The 26,191-nt window shown below is 42.7% G+C and overlaps 1 protein-coding gene across 1 annotated transcript in view; it reads left to right on the top strand.

The window, feature by feature from the left end:
* The window catches only part of CCDC9 (coiled-coil domain containing 9), a 36,865-nt gene extending 14,827 nt beyond the window's left edge, over positions 1–22,038 (top strand). Inside the window, exons 13-15 of the mRNA XM_075836045.1 lie at positions 11,246–11,404; positions 12,808–13,193; positions 17,944–22,038. Of these exons, the coding sequence (XP_075692160.1) occupies positions 11,246–11,404; positions 12,808–13,193; positions 17,944–17,973 (575 nt within the window). The 3' untranslated portion in view covers positions 17,974–22,038. The remainder of the gene's footprint in view (positions 1–11,245; positions 11,405–12,807; positions 13,194–17,943) is intronic.
* Positions 22,039–26,191: the final 4,153 nt, after the last annotated feature.

The following is a 26,191-nucleotide window of genomic DNA, read 5'->3' as shown; positions in this document are numbered from 1 at the left end:
AAAGGATTAGGATTATAAATGGTGAGCATCTAAACCCCCAGTGACAGATGATTATCTAGTAAATTCTGCCCGTATACTGAACCATATGAGCGGCCTGGAGTTAGATGTATACAAAAGAGCCAGTTTACCCAGTTATCCAGACATTTTATGGGCCTTGTACTCTGTATGTCATTAGACAATCCTCAGAGCTGCCCCCTGCTGGAGGAAATCTGCCTGACATGCAGGATTTCCTCTCCATGTCTGGACGCAGTATTGAGCTCTAGTGCACTCCGGATACTGAACACTCCATACGTTGTCTTTAGTGATTGTTGCTGTGTAAGCCGCTTGATGTTTAGGGGTACAGGGTTCATATTTTTTTTTCACATGGACTGAAGTTTTTGTTCTTCCCAAACCCGCAGGCTATGAGAGGAGACCGCACAAAGTCAGCTATTAACCCTTCAGCTTCCTGCCAGGTGTCCTCCCGCAGCGCTTGTGATTGGATAGTGAATGATTAGCCGTGTGCTTGGAATAATCCCAGAATAAGACATTGACGTTTTACGCATGTCACCGGGCACAGAATCGCATGGCTGACGTCAGGGGCTTTGGTTCCATCACCTGTCTGACTTCTCTTATGCTGTGTTGCTGCTCATATGTTTTATTTCTCCGCATGATGTGCCACCCTGTGTGCTGCTAACGTGGTAAGGGGCATGCATGCAGATTCACTTATCTATACAACTATCATCAAGGCTGGAAAGTGTTGATTATGTAAAAGCATTTCTTAAAAGGTATTACATCCCTATCCTTTCTGCCATTCCATGCACCCGTTTGCTTGCTGCCACTGCTAGCTGCCCAGCTTGGCAATTGCCTGCATTGGTGGCTTCTCTTCTGTGACCATCAATGACCGCAAGGCTCTGGTTGCTTTGTGTTAGTGACTTTCCCACCATAACCGCCAATGGCATATTGGTTAGATATCCCCTTAATGTTTGATTGGTGGGATCTGACCACTGGGACCCCCCACTTATGCCTAGAAAAAAATGGCACGGCGGCACCTTTTGCAACATGGTGTGTCCCCCCCCGTCCCCCCCAACCCAGCACTGTATCAGGAATTGCAACGCAACAATTTTTCAATTGTGATTTTCACCGTACCGGAAGGCGCTGCTGTGCTTTACTGAGATCCCACTGATCAGGGAAATGTCATTAAAATGCCATCAATGTTTGCAGTTGGGAAACCCCTTTAAAAGCCGTGTCCACCACCCCAACCAAGTTTATTTTTATTGTCCGTAAAATGCAAAATAAAGTAACGTTGGAAATTTCCTACCGTTTTTACATTCGGTAGGTTAGCAAGATGAAGGGAGAATTACTGACTGCAGAATCGGACTACACTGGGTTTAGTTGTACTCTGTTACCATGAAGATGCATAGGTCCTGTAGACACAAAACGGCAGGAAAGTTTTTAAACAAGACTTTTAACAGAGTTACTTTTATCTTTCGCTTTCTATGTGAAGGTACAATAAAATAAAATGTGGTTATGACCGCGTACGTGGCCTTTAAAGTCTGCACTAACCCATCCCCCGCTTATATCGGGTATCGCTTTATCTTTATATGTCTCCAAACTCCATGCATAAAATTATTATACTTGGAAAAACTGTGATAAAGTAACAACATTTTACAGCATTTTCACCTAATTAAACAGAATCAATCATGGACAGAGTAAGCCGACCGCTCTGCTATTCTATATAGACTCTCCCTAAATCAATGCTTGGCACGACCCATACAGTGTCTGGCATCTGGACTAAGGATTTTTATATGTACTGGCCTCTGGCTTGGTGAGGCAAAATAATGAAAATAAATGATGTCGTCATTGCACTGAATCTGACGGTTTTACACTCTTCATAGACAAGATGTTGTTAAGGATCATGGATTTAAATGGCTTCTATGTATTCTAGTAAATAAGGACTGCAACCGGAGGCGTAGCAAGGGTGGGGGTACTCTGCCCGGGCCCAAGTGAAGAAAAGCCTAGTGCTGAGTGGTTTAGAGGAACACTGGTACCATTTTACTGAGCCTGTATTTTCCCAGCAGGGAAGGTGACTGAGAAATCTGCCACGTGTGAACTTACCCTAACAAAGAACATTCACAGGAAAGTTAAATGCCCCAAATTGCTTCCGCTCATAAAGAGGGTGATTTGAGCAATAGAGAGATATTTGACGATCGCTGATCATGCAGTTTCCTATATAAATTACACCGTATTGCATGGGATTAGGAAAAAAAACAACTTTTTATTTTTTAACCAGAAATCACGCCACTCTTGTCCATGGGCTGTATCTGGAATTGCAGCTCTGTTCTATTCAAATTGAGGATGAACTACAATTCTAGACGGTCAAAGGACAAGTGATGCTGTTTGTGAGCAAAAGTAAACTTTTTTTTTTTTTTTTTTTTCCTAATCCTGTACAACCCTTTTAAGTTCGCTCTTGCCCCTGTTTACTAAAATACTTAAAACCTTTTATAATGATATTTCCTTACTTGTCGTTTTTTCTTGTAAAGTAACATTGTATTATTGCACAGAATCATGGAAACTCAACCAGTCTCATGGTAAATAAATGACCAGCTTTTATGTCCTCTTGTACAGAGCTCCTTGTGGAGAATAGTCCGTCTCTCCTTATGATTTTATTGTGTGGCACTGACACCTACTGGTTATAATGTGACATTACAGGCTGCCACAAACCTAAAGAGGACCAATCGAACAAGGCAGTGTTATTTTATTTTTATTTTTTTTATTCTATTGAATAATTGCTACTATTATAATAACTTTTTTGTTTTTTTACCTTCTAATTATGAGCCCTGTATATTTTGGATACTTCTTGTAAAGGTAGCTGTAATATTGCATTAAAGGAGAACTCCACCCAGTGATCAAATTTACGTGTCTGAAGTTCTTTCCCTTTCACAAGGGGTAGAGCTACAGGGGGTGCAGAGGTAGCAGTTGCACCTGGGCCCTTGTGTATAAAGGTGTCCAAAAGGGCCTCTATGCCACATAAGATACCAGTATTATAAATGGCACATGGTAGGTTGGAGGGCGGGGGGGGGGGGGGGCCTGTTACTGATTTTGCATAAGGGCCCATTCACACAAGCCTGAATAACGTCTATGTGCCGCGCATGGAAATCACGCGCAGCACACAGACCCATTGATTTCAATGGGGCTATTCACACATGCAGAAGTTTTCACGCAGAGTCCGTTGCGTAAAACTCACTGCATGTCCTATATTGGTGCGTTTTCACGCACCTACATGCCCATTAATGTCAATGGGGGCGTGAAAACCATGCACCGCATTCACGTGTGTCTTTCACGTGCGTGAATCTGATACGCTCGTGTGAATGAGGCCTAAGAGCTTCAAGTTACTCCTCTGCTTTTTATTCTACATGTGCTGGTTTCTTGCAAGGAAGGTCCCTTTGTCAATTGTTTATTTTACGCTATTGGCGCTTATTACACGTCACGAGACTTGATAACCGCATGGTTAGTTGGAGGGGAGGAGTTTCACTTAAACTTTAATTTCTGATGGAGTCCTCCTTTAATGAAATACTTGGTGATGCTGTTTATATAAGTTGCTGTACCCACTTCCCTGAAGTGGTGATGAGGTGTAGAGTATTTTTTTTTTTTTCTTTGCGTGTATGGCACATTTCTTTGTATCTATGGAAAAAAAAAAAATTATGTATTTCTGAAGGTATCATTATTTTTAAGGTATTTGTATTATTTACCAGAACATTTTCATGAAATTAAATACATTTTTTTAATAAAAAATAATTGTTTAGTATTTTTTTTTGTAAATATGAAACTGACAAAGGTAGTTTCCATAAACGAAACTTCAAGGCGATGTCCAATTTATTTTTATTTATTTTTTATTTCAATGTTTTTAGGTGTGTGTTTTTTTTATTTATTTATTTTTTTAAATTTACTTTTAGTTCAAATGTTTTAGTTTTTTCAATACAGCTTCTATGTATCTTCTGTCATGAAGGCTGTATCGTTCAATATGAGCCGATTCCATCGGTGCAGCTGAAGTGACGGCTCAGCTGAGAGCGGGTCTTGCGTCTCTGACACACAAGATCCCGCTAATATCCATCACATCTAAGTCCGTAATTTAGATGTAACTTGGTATTATGGTGGTCCTGTGTGTTAGACACACACAGTACCTGCTCTGCCAGGTGTCACTTTAGCTGAACTGATGGAATCGGCTCGTAGCGAACGATAAAGCTTTTATGACCGACGATCTAGAAGCTGTATCAGAAAAACTACGGGCCTGTTCATATCGGTTCCGTTCAACCTTTCCGTTGGAGGAACCGATTTGATGGAAACTATCACCTCCGTTTGCATTACCATTGATTTCAATGGTAATGCTTCCGTTGCAGTTGGTTTCCGTTCTGTAAAGTTTCACTTTTTTTCACGGAAACAAAAGGCGCTATTGTTTTTGTGAAAAAAAACACACAAAACTTTACGTAACGGAAACGAACTGCAACGGAAGCATTACCATTGAAATCAATGGTAATGCAAACGAAAGCTATCGTATCCGTTCGACTTTCCGTTCCTCCGATGGAAAGGTTGAATGGAAACGAAACACTGATGTGAACAGGCCCTAAACAAACATTTTAATGTCACCCAAAAGTGTTAAAAAGGTTTGTTGTTTTTTTTTTTTTTTTTTTTAAGTCTACAAAGCCTTTAAACTTGTTGGGGAAAAAAAAATTGTGATTTGTGTATTTTGACTATTTTACAGCGTGTGGCGTCCGTCACATCAATATGAACCGTTCTGTTCCCAGACGTATATAGAGCTCGTCTAACCGCAAGACTGCCAAGTTACCCATAGCAACCAATCAGAGCGCAGCTTTCATTTCTTAAACTGCTCTGGAAAATTTAAAGCAGCACTGTGAGTGGTTGCTATGGGCAACAGGCTAGTTTTACTATTGTTAAAGGGAACCTGTCAGCAGCAGCTGACCGTTTCCCTTTAATAAATGAGGTCGAGACTTTTTCTACCTAGTGTCAGCCTTTTAGCGACAAGGGTCTTTACATATGCTGCTGTCTTCCCCAATGATTTCAACGAGAAAGTAGTTTTACGGTGAGTACAAAAATGCCATTTTCTGTCGGATTCTGTACGAATGCAACAGCTCAAAATCGTGATATGCTCCCTCAGACTCTATGTACATTGGTTATAAGGAAGCATTTCATCTAGGGGAATATCTTCATGCATATGGCACCTGATATAGCCTGCGCAGAGGTCGTATGCCTGTGTACGTTTTTGTATAGAAAAAGTAAATGGCCTGCAGGTACCACTGTTGGACTAACGTTCGTCTGAAAAAACATATATACACAGTGTGGGGGGGGGGGGGGAATTTTCATTAAATTATCAACACCAGTTTTCTAATGTAGAAGAGTCGCATTTTGCAAAAAAAGCGTATGCAACTTTTTAGCTTTTTCCACCAATCCCAGCACTTTTCAAAAAAGCAGGTGGGGCTTGACAGGAAGGGGTGGGGCCAGCCACAGCTCGTCACAATTGCTATAATTTATACCAGAAACGGGCATAAATGATAGCGTAAATCTATGGTGTAGATTTCCCTTCCTGGTGCACGGACAGCCGGAGATGCGCCTATGTTTAAAACGTAGTCTTTTTCGTTACCATATTTTTTTTTTCTTTCTGTTACAACTCTCTTCTTCCTATACGATTCGCTCCATGGCTACAGCTTATTCTGGAGATGGTCAGGTTAATTTATCATTGTTCTTGGCTTCAACCTTCTACTAATTTTTAAAAATAGATACGTATCCGTGCTCCTCTAGGCATTCATGTCTGTGCCCTAGCTGTAAAAATTCGGTTTTGCCTGGATGTATTGTCATAGAAAAAGCTTGGTGTCTGAATAAGCCCTTAGATGTAGTGTAACAAGATTTATTTATGTTTGGAGACACTGGAGAGGGGCTGCCATTGCCGTATGACTGATACACCCATTACGTAAGCCGGTATGTTACTTTTGACAGGGAGGACGGTGCTTCACACAGCGCTATTCTTGCTGTCAAACTGATTTAACACCATCACATCCCCCATTATTAGTCAAAGGATCTGTCCTACAATGCAGTTTCCCTTCCTGCAGACCCTCTGAAAATTTTCAGAAAGCAGTGGTTCTAAACTCTGGTCCTCAAGTACGCCCAACCGGTCCTGATTTAGGCCTTATTCAGATGAACGTTGTATACGTCCGTGTGCCGTCCGTTAAAACAACGGACAGCACAGGGACCTATGCAATCCAATGGGGCTATTCAGACGTGATTTTTTTTTATTTTTTTTTCACACAGCGTGTTTCCGCTGCATGAAACTCACTGCATGTCCTACTCTAGTCAGTTTTTGCGGACTACGCGCCCATTGACGTCCATGGGTGCGTGAAAATCTTGGACCTCATCCGTGTGCTGTCAGTGTTTCACGCAACAGTTGCTAAAGAAAGGCTGAGAAAAAATAAATGCATATAAAAGCTGCTCTGTATTCTCCATAGATAGATAGATATTGTTCGCTATGACCTGAATCCATCAGTCCTGTCGATCCGACGGGGGCAGGATTTAGCGCTAGGTATAGCTGCTCTGTATAGAGAATACAGAGCAGCTGTATCTCCACGTAAAACAAACTTTTGATAAAAAGTATTTATAAAGTTGCACTAATCACAGATATTTTTATTAAAAAAAAAAAAATTACTAATTTGCCCTAAAGGTGTACATAGCCTTTAATCGTCGATTCTGGGAATACCCCTTTATCACCTGTCCTAAGAGTCTGATCGCTGGGATCCCCACCGAATGTGAGAACGGGGGCCTGAACCCCTGTCCGTCTTTACTTTATTGCCCGCAGTGAGGAGGATCTTGAATGGAGCAGCGGTTGAGAATGCGCCCGCTGTTCCAATGATTGTCTGAAAAAGACGCTGTAATTGGCTGTATTAGTTAGGCCTTATTCACACAAGCGTGTTATATGTCCGTGCTACGCACGTGATTTTCACGCGCGTCGCACGGACCTATGTTAATGGGGCCGTTCAGACTGTCAGTGAATTTCATGCAGCATATGTGCGCTGCATAAAACTCACGACATGTCCTATACTTGGCCGTGTTTCGCGCAGCACGCACCCATTGAAGTCAATAGGTGCGTGCAAATTGCGCACGGCACACGGAAGTCCTAATGATGCGGGCTGCGCGAAAATCACGCAGCCACTCACCATATGCTGATGCCACACGGACCTTTTGCGCGCGTAAAACGCACGTGTGAATAATGTCTCAGTCCCTTAGACTTTGAATGGAGCAGCGGGTGCAGTCCTACGCTCTATTCAAAGTCCTTGCAATCGGAGGGGCCCCCAGCAATGAGACGCTTCTCTCTAGAAATCTTTATTAATGGGTATCAACAATACATGGTATCACAACAATGAATAGAAACTAGATAAGAGGTCATACGGGGAGAGCAAAATCAGTAAGGTAAGGGTATGTTCACACGCAAACTCAAACGTCTGAAAATACGGAGCTGTTTTCAAGGGAAAACCGCTCCTGATTTTCAGACTTATTTTAAGTCACTCGCGGTTTTTTACGGCCGTTTTTGGAGCTGTTTTCTATAGAGTCTATGAAAAACTGCTCCAAAAACGTCCCAAGAAGTGACCTGCACTTCTTTTTCGCGGCCGTTTTTTTTTTTAACCTAAAACGGGTGCGTAAAAAAACGACCCGTTGGAACAGAGCGCCGTTTTTCCCATTGAAATCAATGGGCAGATGTTTGGAGGCGTTTTGCATCCAATTTTTTTTGGGGCGTTTCCGGACCGAAAATAGGCCGTGTGAACATACACTTAGATGTTAATATGCCTAACTGTTAACAGAACAACCCATTTTAAAAAAACAAAACAAAAAAAATAACACCCCATGCACAACCCCACCACTAATGCATCAAAAATGCTACAGTGTAAAATGCACAATTACTGAATGCTTCGATACATGTATATAGGTACGATTTGTAGAATACCACAAGTAATGAATATACATTATAGCAAATACCAGATAAAGTATCTACAGCTCAGGACGCTTGCTGTAGATACTTTATCTACAGGGAGCCTCCTGACGCAGCCGGTCTTAGGCGAAACGCGCGTCGAGGCGGTCTTTTTTTTTTTTGCCACAACTTACGGCCTTCCCCCTCTTTCTTCCACCGTGACTTTTGGTACGTCTCCTTTAATATCTTTCTGGTAGTTTACTTGGCCATTCATTTTTTTATTTCCCCCCCCCCCCCCCACTTTAGCTAGTATTTGCTATAATGTACTGTATATTCATTACTAGTGGTATTCTACAAATTGTACCTATATTTATGCATTGAAGCATTCAGTAATTGTGCATTTTATATTGTAGCATTTTTGATGCATTAGTGGTGGGGTTGTTCATGGGATACTTTTTTTGAGATGGGTTGTTCTCTGTTAGCCCTTAAGTATATTAACATCTTAGAAGGGAGGAAACCTCCAGCTCACCAGTTTGATGCGTCTCCAGACTCTCTGCTCGGATCCCCGCTACGGCTTGCGGTGTGCAAATAGAAGAAAAGAAGAAATGATCCAGCGCTGAGTCGTACTTTGGATTTAAAAAGGAAGCAGTATTCCCACCTTTATTGGGGTATTGAAATAAAATTGAAGGGAGACGCAGTCCCAAGACGTGTGCGGATAGTAGGCGGTTTGCCCTGGCCTACGCGTTTCAAGCACGAGCTGTGCTCTTACTCATGGCAAAAAGGTTGTCTACAGATTCAAAAAACGCCTGAGAGAATCCCTGAGGTCATGGACCCCTGAAACCCCTGAGGTCATGGACCCCTGAAACCCCTGAGGTCATGGACTGCGCCCTCAGGCCCTGCACTAGAGGGAAAATATGCATAGCTGCATTTTAGCAGCCATATTAGGTCCCCAACACCTGGAACTGACAAACCCCCCACCACTGGCTCTACTCAACCCTAACTTAGTCTACCCTGGGGTTATACTGTACTATCAAATAAATTGCGGTGAACGAATGCAGCCATTTTCTACAGTACATTACATGGTTTATAAACTTCTACATTTGCCTAAGATGTCATTCCCCCCCTCTACATTTCCGCGCACTTGACCCTATGTTGGCATTATCACATTTCGCAAACTTTTACATAAAAACATCCAAATGTGTTTAGAAACGTTACCCACAAGTGTCCTAAGCTGTAGATTGCCTCATGGTTTTGCAGGCAATTATCTTTGCTGAATCTATATGATATCTCCGCTCTTAAAGCATAACATTGTGGAGGATATATTAAGACTGGCGTCTAAAATGGCAGTCTTAAACTAGTTTACGCTGCATAAAAACCACGCAGCGTATCCGACCTTTGACCCGCAGCACATTCGGAATTTCTGCTGCAGAAAGCCGCAAGAAAAAAAATTAAATTCATACTCCCCGTGTCCGTTGTCATGGTGACGTTTCCCTTTACCGCCCTGTCTGGTCTCCCTGGATGACTCAACAGTCACACGGGATGAAACGTCATCCCAGGAGGCCAGACTGGAGGAAGCAGCAGGGAGTTCTGGGTAGGTATGATACATATATATATAATTTTTATTTTTTTCTAAGTTGCGAAAGGTCGCAACACTTGGCTATCTATTGCGGGTTATAGCATACCCATTGAATTCAATGGGGAAAACCCGCAACACAAATGCAATGAAAACGCAGCATAAATTGACATGCTGCGGATTTAAGTTCCGCACCGCAAGTCAATTTATGAACGTTTTTGCTGCAGGTTTTTTTTCCCTGCAGCGTGGGCATGAGATTTTCAAAATCTCATCCACTTTGCTGCTACTGTAAATGCTGCAGAATTTACGCACAGAATTCCGTTGCGGAAATTCTGAAGCGTTTAAGCTGTGTAGGAACCCGGCCTTAGACATCTATTTCGCTGCGGAAAATCTTCAACCCATCTTCTACGTGTGTGGGTACCCATAGGTCGAGTTAACACGTCACCACCAATTTGTGTTTTTTTTGCCGCAACTTTTAAAAATTGCTGCAAAACGATTCCAAAAAATGCAAACTAACCACTTTAGACCTCTTTCATACTTGCGTATTTTGGTCGGTATTTTGCAATGAAAAAACGGAAGCTGAACGCCTTCAAACATCTGCCCATTGATTTCAATGACAAAAACGGCATTTCGTTCCGACAGGGTGTCGGCCGTTTAAAAAAAAACAAAAAACCGCCATGTAAAAAGAAGTGCATGTCACTTCTTGAGCCATTTTTCATTGTCAATAGAAAATGCCTACAAAAACGGGCACAAAAAAATTTGTTATGCTTTAAAAATGGCTGAAAATCAGAGGCTGTTTTCCCTTGAAAACCGCTCTGTATTTTACAGCCGTTTTTTCTTTAGCGTGTGAACGTAGCCTTATACTTTTCCGTTTATTCTTCCCTCCTGGTTTTGGATTCCAAATACTAATGCAAAATAGACGTGTGAAAGTGGCCTTAGGCCCCATTCACACCACCGTAATTTTCATCCTTAATGACATAATCCGTAATTACGGATGAAATTACAGACCCATTCATTTCTATTGGCCACGGACACCTTTCAGTATATTTACGGATGTGTGTCCGGGCCGTAGTAATAATCCGCAAATTATAGAACATGTCTTATTCTTGTCCGCAATTGCAGCACAAACTCACCCATAGAAGTCTATCGGCATTTCCACGATTGCGGAGGGCTACGGATGTGTATCGGTAGCTGTCGGATCTGTAATTGCGGACAGTAAATAAGTTTACGGTCGTGTGCATGAGGCCTCAAAGGCATTTTCCAGGACTTCAACATTGGACCTTCTATAGGATAGGCCACCAATTCTTTATTGGCGGGATCTGCTGATCAGCACAATTGGGCCCTGTTCACACACAGTTTTTTTGCAGACAGAAAAAAAAAAAAAAAATCTTCCTCAAAGTGCCTTCAAGAATTGTGCCGCGGTCAAAAAACAAACCAAATACGCTTTCTCTGCCTCCTGTTGACGTCAATGGGAGGTTGGAGAAACACACACACACACACACACACACACACACACCCCCCTTCGTTTTACTGATTGGGGGGGGGGGGGTCTCCGTGCTTGGACATACACGGATCAAAACTTCTGACCGTTTAGTTGCCCTTTAATCTTTTTGGAGGGTTTTAATGACATTTCACGTTTTGACTTTAGACATTTATTCTTTTTTTTAAGGAAAACTTCTATGTTTGTGACTTCTATAATAAGTAACCTTGTTTGTAATCTATAGGTTCTACCCAGAACCAGACCCCAGCCTTGGACGTGGTGAAAAACTTAACACCTGTTATGGAATCTGAGTCTTTCCGTTTTACTAAAACAAAGACAAACATGGAGCAAACGTCACCTGAGAGACTCCCAGAAGAAACCGTGGAGAGCAGTACAATCTACGGTAACTTACACTGAACCAATAATAAGTTTGTGTTCAAGACCTTAAGGACACAAGTGTATTATGGCTCCATACAACCTCCGAGTTATACAGAGCTGTAATATGGCGCACGTAGGAGGCGCTACTGTATCTCCGTATGCATCTGATTTCATATGGAGTCTGACAGGAAAAAAATTATGGTATTGGTCGTCGTATTACGGAGCTTTCCCTTCTTAGAAGAATATCACAGCGAACCGCGCCATACTGAGAAACATGGAGTGTCCATTCCCCCAAGGACCGATGGATGTCGTACGGCCCTTGTGGTTTCCCTGTAGCCATCCCTACGTATACAGTGATTGGCCGCTAATCCTGCCTAATCTTATGTTCTCGATCTATTCACAGACCTCACTGTCCGCTAAGTGGTTCTAAGTATTTACTGTTTTGCATCAGAAAAAAGCAGCATACTTAGCAGATGGAGACCGATATATCTAGAATAGGACAATAAAACTATGAAAACACCAGTGTAAATATATAAAATATACACGAGAATTTAGTGTTTTATAGCCATTCACCTATGTTGTCTACAAAGCAGATTTTACATTAAATGGGCAGTAAAACAAACTGTGAAAATATTTATTTGGAGATCTCTATGGTCTGTGATATAATACACAAGGGGTGGCCGTCAAACTGCTTTTTGGGAGGCACAATAATGGCTAGCTGCCATTCAGGACCCTCAATCATAGAACCATGGGGCCACTTGTATGCCCACATTATTATTATTATCATCATCATCATCATCATCTGTAAAACCAACCATAGGTATACCCTCCATACAATCCTGCTATCAGCCCACAAAATTACTTTAATCCGTGATGCTCATAGAAGGTTGTCCTCAACTAGCACCACATAGTATCTGCGCAGTGGTGCCAACTTTGCAACTGTTCCTAAATTTTTAGAGAGGCAGGCCAGATAGTAGTAACAGCACAGTAATCACGTCAACATAGAATGGTCCGTACCGTTGTGCTTACCACATAGAATTACCCATAATCTTGTGCCCGTCACATGGTGGTAGTTCCAAGCAGATAGCGGTCCCCGAGGGAGTAGATCCTGATACAATGCCCAGTCACAGTGCCCCCTATATTACTAAATAATGATCTCCTGCATAGTCCTGAACTGCTCTTTACTCCTGGATAGGAAGTTACATATGACATAGATATCTCTTCCTGCGGAAGACATTGCAGTTAGTGACACTGTACTAGAATGTAATTCATCTATGAACCTTTCTATCCAGTCTCCAAAATCAAAACTGTCTCCCTGAGCCCTGACCACTGTTTGACTTGTTAGATAGTCAGGAGCTGAATGTGGCTCGTGAGGCACATTGCAGCCACCCAGATAATATACTCTGCTTTCAATATATTTATTTGCAGGCAGGACCTCCCCAGCCGAAGCCGAGTCCTCCCCAGCCGAAGCCGAGTCCTCCCCAGCCGAAGCCGAGTCCTCCCCAGCCGAAGCCGAGTCCTCGCCAGCCGAAGCCGAGTCCTCGCCAGCCGAAGCCGAGTCCTCGCCAGCCCAAGCCGAGTCCTCGCCAGCCCAAGCCGAGTCCTCGCCAGCCCAAGCCGAGTCCTCGCCAGCCCAAGCCGAAGGATCCTCTTTAGCCACAGAAGGACCTTCACCAGTCAAAGTGAACTCACTACCTGCAGAAAATACATCAGCAGTCTTGAACGAGGATCCAAAAATCGCACAGGAGACCTTGCCAATCGCTGAGGAGCTGGAAGGAGCTGCAAAATCTGTGCACATTGCTGACTTTGAAACGGTTTGTTACAAAAAGACCAATGTGTGAACAAAAGCCACTCAGTTTTCTCTCCTCTCTTGCACCTGTCTCTTTTGCATGGCATGTCCTCATTCTGCACCATTCAGTGTCGCTGTCTGGGGCTCTAATTCTCACAGGGTTAACCCACTATCTTTGCTTCATCTTGTGCTAATAGATTATGATTTATGGTACCTGTAGTGTACTGTGCTTGACTTGCCATGAGAAGTGGGGGAAGGGAGGTGACAACAAACATGAGTATATTTACTAGGTAATATTTTACTGTGCCAGTACTAAATACTGTAAACTGCCTCTTCTGGACAAGATAGGAACTTGTCTGGTTTCCAATTTCTAATACTTCATTAATAAAGGGGGGTTCCCCTCATCTTTAGTCAGAAGGTTGAAAGGGCGTATGGAGGACCCAACTCGTCCATGCATTACATGGACTGTGCATTGTTTTGCAACTGTCGCCTTGTAATGCTTAATTTCTCCTGTGGTAGCACTGCAGGGAAATGGATCACTTGCTGTTGGGTTCCCTGACAGATTACAGCTGATCACTGGGAGTCCCAGCAGTTACACATCCTGTGATCTGCTTATTGTCGTTGGACACTTCTAAAAAGAAAAAAGGATTATCCAAAGTGACTCAGCCGTGACGCTCAATAAAGGCATCTTTCAGATGGCCATAAAGGATTAAAGGGGTTGTCCACCTTCTGACAACTGATGACCTATCCACCGGATAGGTTATCAGTATATCATCGGTGCGGGTCCGACACCCGGGCCCCAGTCTGGTGCCTTGCGGGCACCGGATGTTATGGCATACAATGCTATGTACGGAGACCGGAATCAGTTGGCTCCGTACAAAGCATAGCGGCCGTGCTGCAGAACTGCAGGTCCGCTCCTGTTCACTTGAACGGTACTGCAGCTCGGCTACTATTCCATGCCCAGAGCTAAGTGCTTCTGGCATGTAAGTCCAGTACACGGAGGCATCGGACCAGCTGATCTGTGTGGGACCCGGGTGTGGGACCCTCACAGATTATGTACTGATCTATCCGGTTTATAGGTCATCAGTTGTCAGAAGGTGGAAAACCCCTTTAAAACCGCATCTGATCTGAGTCGACTAATGTACATTCCCCTGAACTTTCATTTTTGGGTGCTGTATACTACGTCTGCAGTCCTGTGAAGTATCAGAAGAACCCTGTGGGTCAGCTGCTCTCCTCCAATCTGTGTTGCTGAGCATTCTGTGGATGATATTTGGGTCATGGCCCAATATTAACACATGGGATTAGGTGAATCCTTAGTTGGCGCTGAGTTTCTTGATACCTCTGTCAAATCATGTAAAACCTACAGAAGTCACATTCAGTTTTTTTTTATTGAATATACATGATCATTGCGATTTTAAAGACTATGTAAACCTTTGAAATGGAATTATTATAATTTTTTTAATAAAAATGTTTTGTGCAACTTTCAAATTAGTTATTAAAAATAATTTTTACTATTTTAAGATACAGCCGCTCTGTATTGTGTATATAGAGCTGCTGTATCGTTCGCTGAATCCTGTACCGTCAGGTACACGGGACTGACGGTTGAAAGCGGGTCTCTGACACGCAGGATCTATCTGTTATCCATCACATCTACGTTCATACTGAACACGTGAGGTCCACGGGATTGACGGATTCAGGACTTAGTGAAATATACAGCTGCTCTGTATAAAGAATACAAAGCAGCTGTATCTCAAAAAGTAAAAATATTTTTTTAATAAAAACTAATTTGAAAGTTGAACAAAACACACTGACATTTTCATATAAAAAAATACTTTTCAAAGGTTTACGTAGCCTTTAAGAGCTCAGATGTCGCTATTTATAGCATGAAGTGTATGGAAAGGCCCTCACTGAACGTTTCATACAATACTTGGTCTATGAAAAAATTTTATTAAAAAATATATATATATATGCATGTATATATCGTACAAGCAACCCCACTAGATCAGTGCTCTGAGTTTTGCGGGCCGGGTATGTAGTGTACCAAGTCTTTCACTGCCATCCCCGTAGATCCATAGACCCCATTAGTATATTTTTTTAATAGTGCTTGTGCTTCATACTATCTATATACCTGGGGTATAATTTATTAGTGATTTCTTATAGGATCTATACATTTCAGCTTCTTTAGGTTGTCGTCATGTAAAATGCAATATGTATATGCTGTTATTTTGTAGATGGCCAATAAATAATGTAATAAAATATCAGAGTGGTGAGTTGTAGCACCCACCTATTATTATATTAGCCCACCCTAGTATAATACCCATCCACTACTTCCCGTCTAATTTCTCCTTGGCATATTAGATAACTAAAGTGTTATAAACCCCTGTAGTATTTGATTTCTCCTTCTTGACTTGGACTACACTTAAAATCTATGGTTTTCTTTTATTAAAATCTAGAATCGGGCAGAACTCGGTGTACAAGTCTGCCATGTAATATATAAGTTGTCTCGGTAAGACACTGTTGATGGCAATACTACTGTAGCATGCAGCGCTATTCTTGCCTCCACAGTGACCAAAACCTTGACGGACCCATTAAAAGTCAATGGAGTCCAACCGTTGCCATTTGGATCCGTCATAATATAAATTTGGCACAGGGCCATTATAAATGGAAGCCATGGCGCTTACCATATATCCTATTAGGGCATCAGGTCATCGGAGGGATGTCACCTATTAGGTACCCTCTTCTATGAACCCGAGAGGAGAGTCTCTCGCTCTGGTGGACTCAGTCTGGACACCTTTTACATGGTCGGCCGTTCACTAGATATGATAGACTGTTCCAGATCCCATATAACACTAATGATGGCAGATTATCATCCACTGTGGCATTTCAATGGTTACTGGGTGGTCAGGAAGTGATATTTCCACATTACATAAAGTTTATGGCTTTTTTCCCTGTTTCTTAAAAGCTGCACAGAGTAAGTGGTGCTTAAATAATACATGACCGGAGCCGCAGAATTCACTCTGTGAGTCTCTTTGGTAATGCTGGAGTTGGGGGAGGTATATATAAAAAAAAAGATACAACACTATTCTTTTTAAAAACATCTTGGACAAATATTTAATTAGCGTGACACAACGTACACATTGGCTATTGGCTCGTACTATCCTGTCATGAAATTGAAGAACTACTTCACATAATGAATGATTAAGATTTGCTACAACATATATTGTCTTATCAATGGTCCCATCCACAAAGATACAAATGTTTCTTACCACTGTCTTCTAACATTCGAGTCAAGAGAAGAGGAGTTTTCCATGGTTAATCCAAGCGTTACTCTCCAACTAAACCGCAGCTACATCTATCGAAACCGTACCATGGGCCACCAGACCTTTGCTGGGATCATTCCAACAAGACGTCTGTCCTTATGAAGCCTCATGGAAGTCGTTTTAATTCTGTGTTTTCTCATGTCTACACAAGGTTTCACACGTCCAACAATGACTCTTCTCAACCATCAATAGACTAGAGCCATATGTGGATATGTATGGTGGCAAGAAGAAGAACAGTTAGTGCAGTGGGGGACATATGGCAGCCTAAACGGAGTATGTTATGTGTATAGATATATAGTGGTGTTAGGATGTTGCGACTGTCAGTCCACATTATGGTAGACTTTGTATTGTGTGTCGAGCTGTGAATACACTGTAATGGTCAGCATACTGGGAAGATAGCTACGTATGGTACCCACCCAACCAGTCCTAGATGGAGAGAAATCTGCTAAGGGCTTATTCACACGAACGGGTGTCAAATCGATGTTAAAAATAGCAGTTTTTTATGGCCGATTTGCATCCATGCGGGACCCGATTTCACAGGTCCCTCATAGACTTAAGTCTATTGAGGGATCCGGCCAAAAATGGGACATGTCCTATTTTTTCACGGGCCGTTCACAACGTCCGTTAAAAAAAAAAAATGCACAGCCGTGTGAATAGCCCCATAGAGGTACATTGATTTTACTGCAGCCATGTGATGCCCAATTATCCCATCCATGTGAATAAGGCTTCGTTCACGTCTGCGTCAGGGCTCCGTTCTGACATTTTGTCGGAGCTTCCCGTCAGACCGGAACCCGGACTGAAACAAACGGAAACCATAAGTTTCCGTTTGCATCACCATTGATTTCTATGGTGATGGATCCGGTGCCAGTGTTTCCGTTTGTCTCAGTTGTGCAAGGGTTCCGTCCTTTTGACGGAATGAATACCGTAGTCAAAACTACGGAACCCTTGCACAACTGAGACAAACGGAAACCACCGGCACCGGATCCGTCACCATTGAAATCAATGTTGATGCAAACGGAAACCTATGGTTTCAGACAGGGTTCCATTCTGACGGGAAGCTCCGACGAAACCTCAGAACGGCACCCTGACGCACATGTGAACGAAGCCTAAGCCCTTGATATTCTGCAACCCTGAATGGTGACAGTAGGAACATAAGGCATGGCCGTGTGTGTGTGTGTGTGTGTGTGTGTTTTTTTCCTTGTTTTTTTTATTTTTTTGCTGAACTTACGAGGGCACAGTGCTGTTTTCATAGGTACCTGATGTGTATTCATCAGGGCGATATGGCTTTCCTATACGTGCTGTTTGCTTTCATGCTATGCCATGTATATCTGCAATGCATGTTCTAATATGTACTGTGTTCATGCTTCACGAACATTATATGCAATGTTAAGAGCGGGCAGGCAGCTATCAACACTGTCTTTACAGATCATCTTGTCTTTCTTCTTCCTTCTGCAGCAAAGTTTGGAGGTTCCACCATCGTCCTGACCACATTACGCGTCAAGATCTTCAGTGGACGTTTCTCGAGCATCTCTCCTGTCAAGACATGCTTGGTCTGTTCCACTCACCTACAGCAAGCTTTTTCTTGGGCTGACAAGAACACTTATGTTCCAGTTCACTACAGTATTTATTGCTTCAGATCATGCCTGGTGTTCATATGGCTGGTGGTAATGCTTACAGAAAGGGCATTTGGGTCATTTTACAAGATCAGTTGTTGGGATGGTGCCGTGTCTTCACCATGTCTATCACAAGCAGCCATGTCTATGAATTATAAATGACATACTTATTATTAGACACCTAATATATATTATTATTTTTGGACATGTATTATGGAGCACCTCATCTTTTTTCAGAATTATGGTTTGCTGTAGAGAGGCGATTGTGCAATAATCTGCATTAGTATTAGGGTATGTTCACACGCTTGGCAAAAAACTTCTGAAAATACAGAGCGGTCTTCGAGGGAAAACAGCTCCTGATTTTCAGCCATTTTTTTAAGCAAACTCATTTTTCAACGAAAAACAGCTCCAAAAACGGCACAGGAAGTGACATGCACTTCTTTTTACAGGGCGTCTTTTTACGTGCTGTTTTTTCAAAGCGGCCACGTAAAAAAACGCCCCATCGGAACAGGACGCTGTATTTCCCATTGAAATCAATGGGCAGATGTTTGGAGGCGTTCAGCTTCCAAATTTTGAAGCTGTTTTTTGGTTGTTAAGGCTCGAAAAATGGCCGAAAATAAGCCGAGTGAACATACCCTAACAGGTTGTTTTGTAGTCAGTAGGCCAGAGCTTTACATGCAGCCTACTGGCCCAAGGTACAGTTATAGAATCCATCTTTTCAGAAGTGATTCAGCACTGCTGTGTACGGATCATCATAGGAGAAGCTAAATGCTTATCATAAAAGTCAATCATGCTTAAAGTGAATGGCCACTTTTTAACTTTTTTTTTTTTATCAAACATTCGGTGCTGAATAAAACATATTTATATTGGCCAGGGCTCTGTTGTTTTCCTAAAACAGAGCTCCAAATGGCCAACACGTTCGTAAAGCTAAATGATAGACTCAGACGTCCTGAAGCCACCATTAGGGGGAGCTGAGGAACTTACTGCATACTGTTTTATTATTTACCACATGGTCTAAACAGTATGCAGTAAGCTCCCTCTAGTGGTGGCTGCTGAAAGTCCAAATTTTATCAATTTACCTCTTTGTGCAGCGGATATAGACCTCTGTATCAGAAGAACTGACCTCTAACAAATATAAGGGTATGTTCACACGTAGCAAAAACACTGCAGATTTTGTCTGGAAAAAAACGCAGTAAAAACTGCAGTGAAGATTATGAATCCACAGCATGTTAATTCATATTGTGGACTCACTGCAGATTTGTTGCGGATATTCCCTACCGAGATCTATGCGAAGTAAAATTCTGCAACAAATGCCAATTGTTGCAAAATGTTGCTGCATTACGCTGTGTTTTTTACAGCAGATTCCACAAGTTCCAGAAAAAAAAGAAATGATATTTTTAAAGTTTGAAACAAAAAAAATACTACTCACTTGCGCTCCCATGGCAACACATCCCTGCGTCTGTTTTCCGCAGCGGACAATCTGGCCAAATATCCACACACTATTTGGTGCTAATGTTTGGCCGGATTTCACTACGCGTTCTGGGCAGACTTTTCCGCAGCGTAACCAAGCTGTGTGCACATAGCATAAATATATATTTTTTTCAAAAATGAGCGCAGAATTTTGGACCTATTTATTCACTTATTCATTTTCTCAATGCAGACAAAACCTTTCCTAAGTGATCTTTTCCAGTGCGACCCCTGCTAGTTATCATCTTTTATGGCTGCAGAAGGTGGTACTTGATGTTTGAGTGTTCGTATCTCTATCATATTCCGCATCATGGCCTATTCTAATAATATTACAAGCCGGCACTCTCCAGCTCTTCAACAATCCTTTTAGTGAATATGACGTTGATGAATTATTCTCTTTTATTAGTCATGTATAGACATTTGGACATGATCAAATAGAAGTAACACTCATTATTTATTGTATTCTTACTTGGGCAGGGTCCCAAAATCACTTTTTTCATGATTCATTTTTAATTTATTACGTTTCTGCTTTGTTAAAACGAATCGTCTTTGACAAGAATTTGCTCTGGGGACAATCCTATTTATGATGAAAGCCACTACAGTACTAGACTGAATATATTGGGATACAAATAAATCATGTAACCATGGAGGTCGATAACAACGTTAAATATAATAGTAATTAACCCTTAAAGGGTATGTTTAGGTGTTTTTTTTTTGCAGGTTTTTATTTTGCCCAATAAGCCAGAGAAAAGAGTGGATACAAAGCGAGTCTCATCTGCTTCTCTCTGGAGGACCTGTCACGTCCATGCATTATACAGATTGCCGTTTGATTTCAATGGACACTGTGTAATTCTTCATTCTCCCTCTGGGGGCGCTACAGGGAAATTTAAAAACTTGTTTCCAGGTTTCCCCACAAAATAAAGCTGATCACTGAGGGTCCAAGCAGCAGGACACCCTGTGATAAGCTTATTTTAGGAGGACCCTTCTAACCAAAAGGCATTGTCCAAAGTGGACAAGCTCTTTCATCTACATATAATTAAGGAATACATAAATTGCTTATCTTGTACTGGACCTTGAATACAGCATGGATTACATCTTAGGGTATGTTCACACACACTGTTTTCAGATGTAATTCGGGTGTTTTACGCCTCGAATTACGCCTTAAAAAAACGGCTCCATTACGCCTACAAACATCTGCCCATTGCTTTCAATGGGTTTTACGATGTTCTGTTCCCACGAGGTGTAATTTTACGCATCGCAGTCAAAAGACGGCGTGTAAAAAAGTGCATGTCACTTCTTGGGATGTTTTTGGAGCCGTTTTTCATTGACTCTATAGAAAAACCGCTCCAATAACAGCCGTAAAATATGCCGCGAAAAACGTGAGTAGTTACAAAAACGTCTGAAAATCAGGAGCTGTTTTCGGGCGAAAACAGCGCCGTAATTTCAGAAGTATTTTGCTACTGCGTGTGAACATGCCCTTAGAGCTGCCGTCACAGTTATTCAGGCTTCAGAGCTGAAATCTCCAAATCTCCCCTACTTGCTATTGTGACTACCTTCTGAATGTTGTCTTTTGTATACCAAGGCACTGTACAGTAATCTAATATAGAAAAATCTATCTGTCCCACTGAATTATATGACCTGAACCCTAGTGGGATCTAAGTTTGGTTCAATAGAACCACAGGAAATCCGAGTGTTGCGGCCGATCCAGGTGTTCCGGCTGTAATATGGATGGTAAAATGCGTCCCTGTTACGGACATGTGAAACTTATTTTAGGTTGAGTCTGTCCACCAGCTTATGTCTTTATGGATAGCAATAATAACCTGTAGAATTGAGAATAGAGCTCTGGAGTATAATAGAGGCCACAGTTTAGGATCCGTACAAGATGAGTGATGTGTATGTATTTACAAAGTCATCTTTTTACGTAGTGTTTATATATATATATATATATATATATATATATATATATATATATGTATATGTATAATCGATATAAACTACGTAACTTGTGCTTTAAGAAGCATTTCTTTCTATGTCTTTAAGCCGTCCACTTGTTAAAAATTCTGTTAAGCCTTCTGGGAAAATCTGGGTGATAACCAATATTGCTACTATTATATCTCTTAACCGTCTTTATCTGCTTCATTATGCAGCTGGCAGAGGATGTATCGCTACTTTTTTTAGTCAGATTTGTTATTTGAAATTCTGGAAAAATTGGATGACAACAGATGTAGCTGCTGTGATGACCGCCATATTGGTAGTCATCCAGATTTTCCAGAAACATTAATTTTTTTGCAACTGTACCGAAAAGGTAGATTCAATGACTTATATTTATGGTCACCATAATGGAGTTATGATCTGAAAGAGACTCTGTCACCAGATTATAAGTGCCCTATCTCCTACATAATCTGATTTGCGCTGTAATGTAGATAACAGTGGTTTTTATTTTGAAAAAACGATAATTTTTGAGGAAGTTATGAGCAATTTTAGATTTATGCTAATGACTTTTTTAATGCCCAACTGGGCGTTTTTTAAACTTTTGACCAAGTGGGCGTTTTGAAGAGAAGTGTATGACGCGGACCAATCCGCGTCATACACTTCTCTCCATTCCAGCCCAGCTTGATGTCCATTTGTACTCGGCACAGCGTGATCTCGCGAGATCACGCTGTGCTGTCACATACACCCACATTAACTTTACTGAAGTGTCTTGAGAGTGAATAGACATCACCTCCAACCAGGACGCGATGCCTATTCACAATCCCGACACTTCGGTTAAGTTTGTATGGGACTTAATCGCTGCACAGCGTGATCTCGCGAGATCACGCTACTGCTGTCATTCATAGCGTGATCTCACGAGATCAAGCTGTGCAGCGATTAAGTCCCACACAAACTTTACCGAAGTGTCGGGATTGTGAATAGACATCACATCCTGGCTGGAGGTGATGTCTATTCACTCTCAAGACACTTCAGTAACGTTAATGTTGGTGTATGTGATCACACTGCATGATCTCGCGAGATCACGCTGTGCTGAGTATGAATGGAGAGAAGTGTTTGACGCTCCTCTTTACAACGCCCACTTGGTCAAAAGTTAAAAAACGCCCAGTTGGGCATTAAGAAAGTCATTAGCATAAATCAAAAATTGCTCATAACTTCGTAAAAAATTGTAGTTTTTCAAAATAAAAACATGTTATCTATATTACAGCGCCGATCACATTATGTAGGAGATAGGGCACATATAATCTAGTGACAGAGCCTCTTTAAAAACTCCTAGGTCTGAGGCAGTTATCTAATAGTGTGTGCTCAATGTCAGTATTATCCTGCACAGCTACAGATATTTGGAGACATAGAGTTGGGATTTGTATGTTCCAGCTTTCATCATTTGCTGTATTAAGTCCGTTCACATAAAATATATACACTGTGAGTTTTTTTATGTATGGAAATGTATTTATAGCCAGTGAATCCCACAGCATCCCTGCTCTGTATTTCTGTATATACTGACCTTATATACATAGGTTTCTCTTCCCTTCCATGCTGCATTATGTCGGGTTTGCACTTTCTATATGTAGTTTATTTTAATTTGCTCTGCAGCGAATATTGTTATTTAACTGTAATATAAGACAAGAAGCATACACCAGAGCGTTGTGTTGTCATTTATTCCTGGACCATGAATGTTGCGGAATGAATGGTAGTAGCTGATTCACGTTACAGTTGTGGCAACTCGGCCATGTTGCAGTCAAGTTTCCGCATTAAAAGATGTGAGTGTCATCGTTGCTCTACATTAGCCTTCAAAACGCTTAATCGATAGCAATACCACCATACCTCCCAACTGCCATTTTTTGGGCAGGATTGTCCTGAGAAATAGAGCTCAAAAGTGGCGGTACATATACAAATGTGTCCGAAAGTGCCCATTCCTGGGAGGGGCAGAGCTTGCAAATGTCCTGCAAATGGGGATATAAATGTTGGGAGGTATGCTACCACTATGACCTCTAAGGGTAGGAACACACTAGAGTAAACCTTGCAGATTTTCCGCAACGGATTTCATTTTGAAAAACCCACAGGATAATTGTCACGGTGCGGGGTGTGGACCCACTGGGCCGTACCGCGTAGCAGGATAGCAGCTGGCCAAACAGGTACAATGCAATGTCTATAGTTCAGAAAGGGTACCTGAGGCACTGTAGACAGTAGCGGTAGATTTAGGCTAAGATGAGGCTCCGACAGTAGACAGACACCCGGCGGGGTGTGACACAATAGATGCAGCGGAGGGCACAACACGACTCCAACTCTTGAAGGCACAGAGGCACGGGATACAGGGTAAATGCAGCAGGAACGGGTAACAGTGGGACCTGGAAAACACTAGGACACCATTTGCAAAGACAAACTTTAAGGTAACACAACAACGCTCAGGCAAGGGTCGAGAGGGCAGAGCCCCTTTTATAGTCCTGAAGCATTCTGAGCTAATTGCAGTATTCTGCAACTGTGCGCATACTGGCCCTTTAAGGCTAGGCGCGCGCGTGCCCTGCGGGAGACAGTGTCCGGACCAGGAAGTGAGTGCCGGCATCTCTCAGGAGGGAGATGCCGCCGGGAACTCACTTGTCCATGGCCGCGGCCGTCAGAGGGTGTCAGGACGACTGTCCGCGGCCATAGACGTTACAGTATCCTCCCTCTTACGCACCGTCTTCTTGGGGCCAGAGCGGGAGAGAAACCTCTTCACGAGGACAGGAGCATTGATGTTCTCCTCTGGCTCCCAAGACCTCTCCTCTGGACCAAATCCCCTCCAATCCACCAAATAAAACGTTCTTCCTCCTACTCACTTTGTGGCCAGGATCTCACTCACCTCGAATGTCCCTGACGAGCCGCCAGGAGCCACTGCGAAACTAGGAGTCCTGGAGTAGCGGTTCAGGACCACAGGCTTCAGCAGGGAGACATGGAAGGAGTTTGGGATCTTGAGGGTGGGAGGCAGCCGAAGCTTATGAGAGACAGGATTTATCTGCAGCCGAATCTCGAAGGGTCCGAGGAACCTGGGAGCAAACTTCCAAGATGGCACCTTCAGCCGGATATTCTTGGAAGACAGCCAGACTTTAGTACCTGGAAGAAACTGGGGAGGTGCTCGTCTTCTAGTGTCTGCCTTTCTCTTCATGCGGTCGACTGCCAGCAGAATAGAAGATCGGGTCTGCTGCCATATCTGCAGAAAGTCCCTGAAGGTAGAGTCAGCTGCAGGCATCTGGGACATAGTGGAAACAGGAAGAGGTATTCATGGATGTTGGCCGTAGACAATGAAGAATGGGCTGGAGGTGGACTCACTAGTATGGTTGTTATAAGAGAACTCAGCCCAAGGAAGCAGGTGCACCCAGTCATCATGCTGCCTGGAGATAAAGTGCCACAGATAGTGCTCCATAATCTGATTAACCTTCACGACTTGACCATTGGACTGGGGATGGTAGGCCGAGGAGAAGTCCAACTGTACACCGAGGAGACCACAGAGTGGTCTCCAGAACTTAGAGGTGAACTGGACCCCTCGATCCGAGACAATATGCAGAGACAAGCCGTGCAGATGGAAGATGTGTTGGACGAACAAGCCGGCCAGTCGGGAAGCAGAAGGCAGACCAGTCAATGGAACAAAATGAGCCATCTTGGAAAATCAATCCTCCCCCACCCAGACCACACTGAATCCAGCAGGGAGAGGCAGATCTGTGACAAGGTCCTTTGCAATATGTCGCCAGGGGGCATCGGGCACAGGCAGTGGCTGGAGCAGACCAGCTGGTCTGGAGTGGGCAACTTTTTTTGCTGCGCACACCGTACAGGAGGAGACAAAATCTGTGACGTGTTTGGGCAGCGTGGGCCACCAGAACTGACGGCAATCAGGTCTCGGGTCTTACGGGCACCCGCGTGACCTGCCAGCTTGGAACTGTGACCCCAGCGGAGGATTCTTCCTCTGCCAGACGCACAAAGGTCCTTCCCGGAGGGTTGGCCCATGCGGCAGTGGCGTACATAGAGGACTGAGAAGCTCCACAGCAATGATAAAAATTAGGCCGCTTGCATGTACTGCTTGACACTACCACACACCTAACTACCACAATAGGAGGTTCTGGTGCCCCATCCCAATTTCAACTTCCTTGTGAAGACCACATCAATTATTAAAATGGGGATGAGGCCAAGCTGGAATGAGCCCACTCTCTGCATGGGCCACTTCTATGGTACATACACCCTTGCCATGTGGCATTGTGATCAGTAAGTGATGGTATATCCAAGATTGGCAGCTTTAATAAAATAGGCATATCACAGTGAAGTGCTGCACGCATTGCCTGTTAAATCTGTGAGAGGCAATATTTATGGCATAAAAAATTCCTTTTGCATGCAGCCAAGTTTCTTGTGATGTTGCCATGTAACAGGCATATACAGTGGTATACGTACCATAGAGACACGGCATGTTATTGCTATTGGGCCAGTTTTAATAGGGCAGTGAACTGCTTCCTTGAGGTTAAGGCCCTCTACAACCATAGCGTAATTGTTGCAGATTTTCTGTCCGGATTTGCGGACGGAAAATCTGCAGCATTTAACAGTTGCAACAAAGTGGATGACATTATAAAAACGTATCCACGGGCTGTTAAAGTATAACTAATTGTTCAACA

Source organism: Rhinoderma darwinii, chromosome 8 (genome assembly GCF_050947455.1).
Source record: "Rhinoderma darwinii isolate aRhiDar2 chromosome 8, aRhiDar2.hap1, whole genome shotgun sequence".
Taxonomy (NCBI): domain Eukaryota; kingdom Metazoa; phylum Chordata; class Amphibia; order Anura; family Rhinodermatidae; genus Rhinoderma; species Rhinoderma darwinii.
Note: the sequence above shows the minus strand (reverse complement) of the source record. Positions and strands in the feature narration are given on the sequence as shown.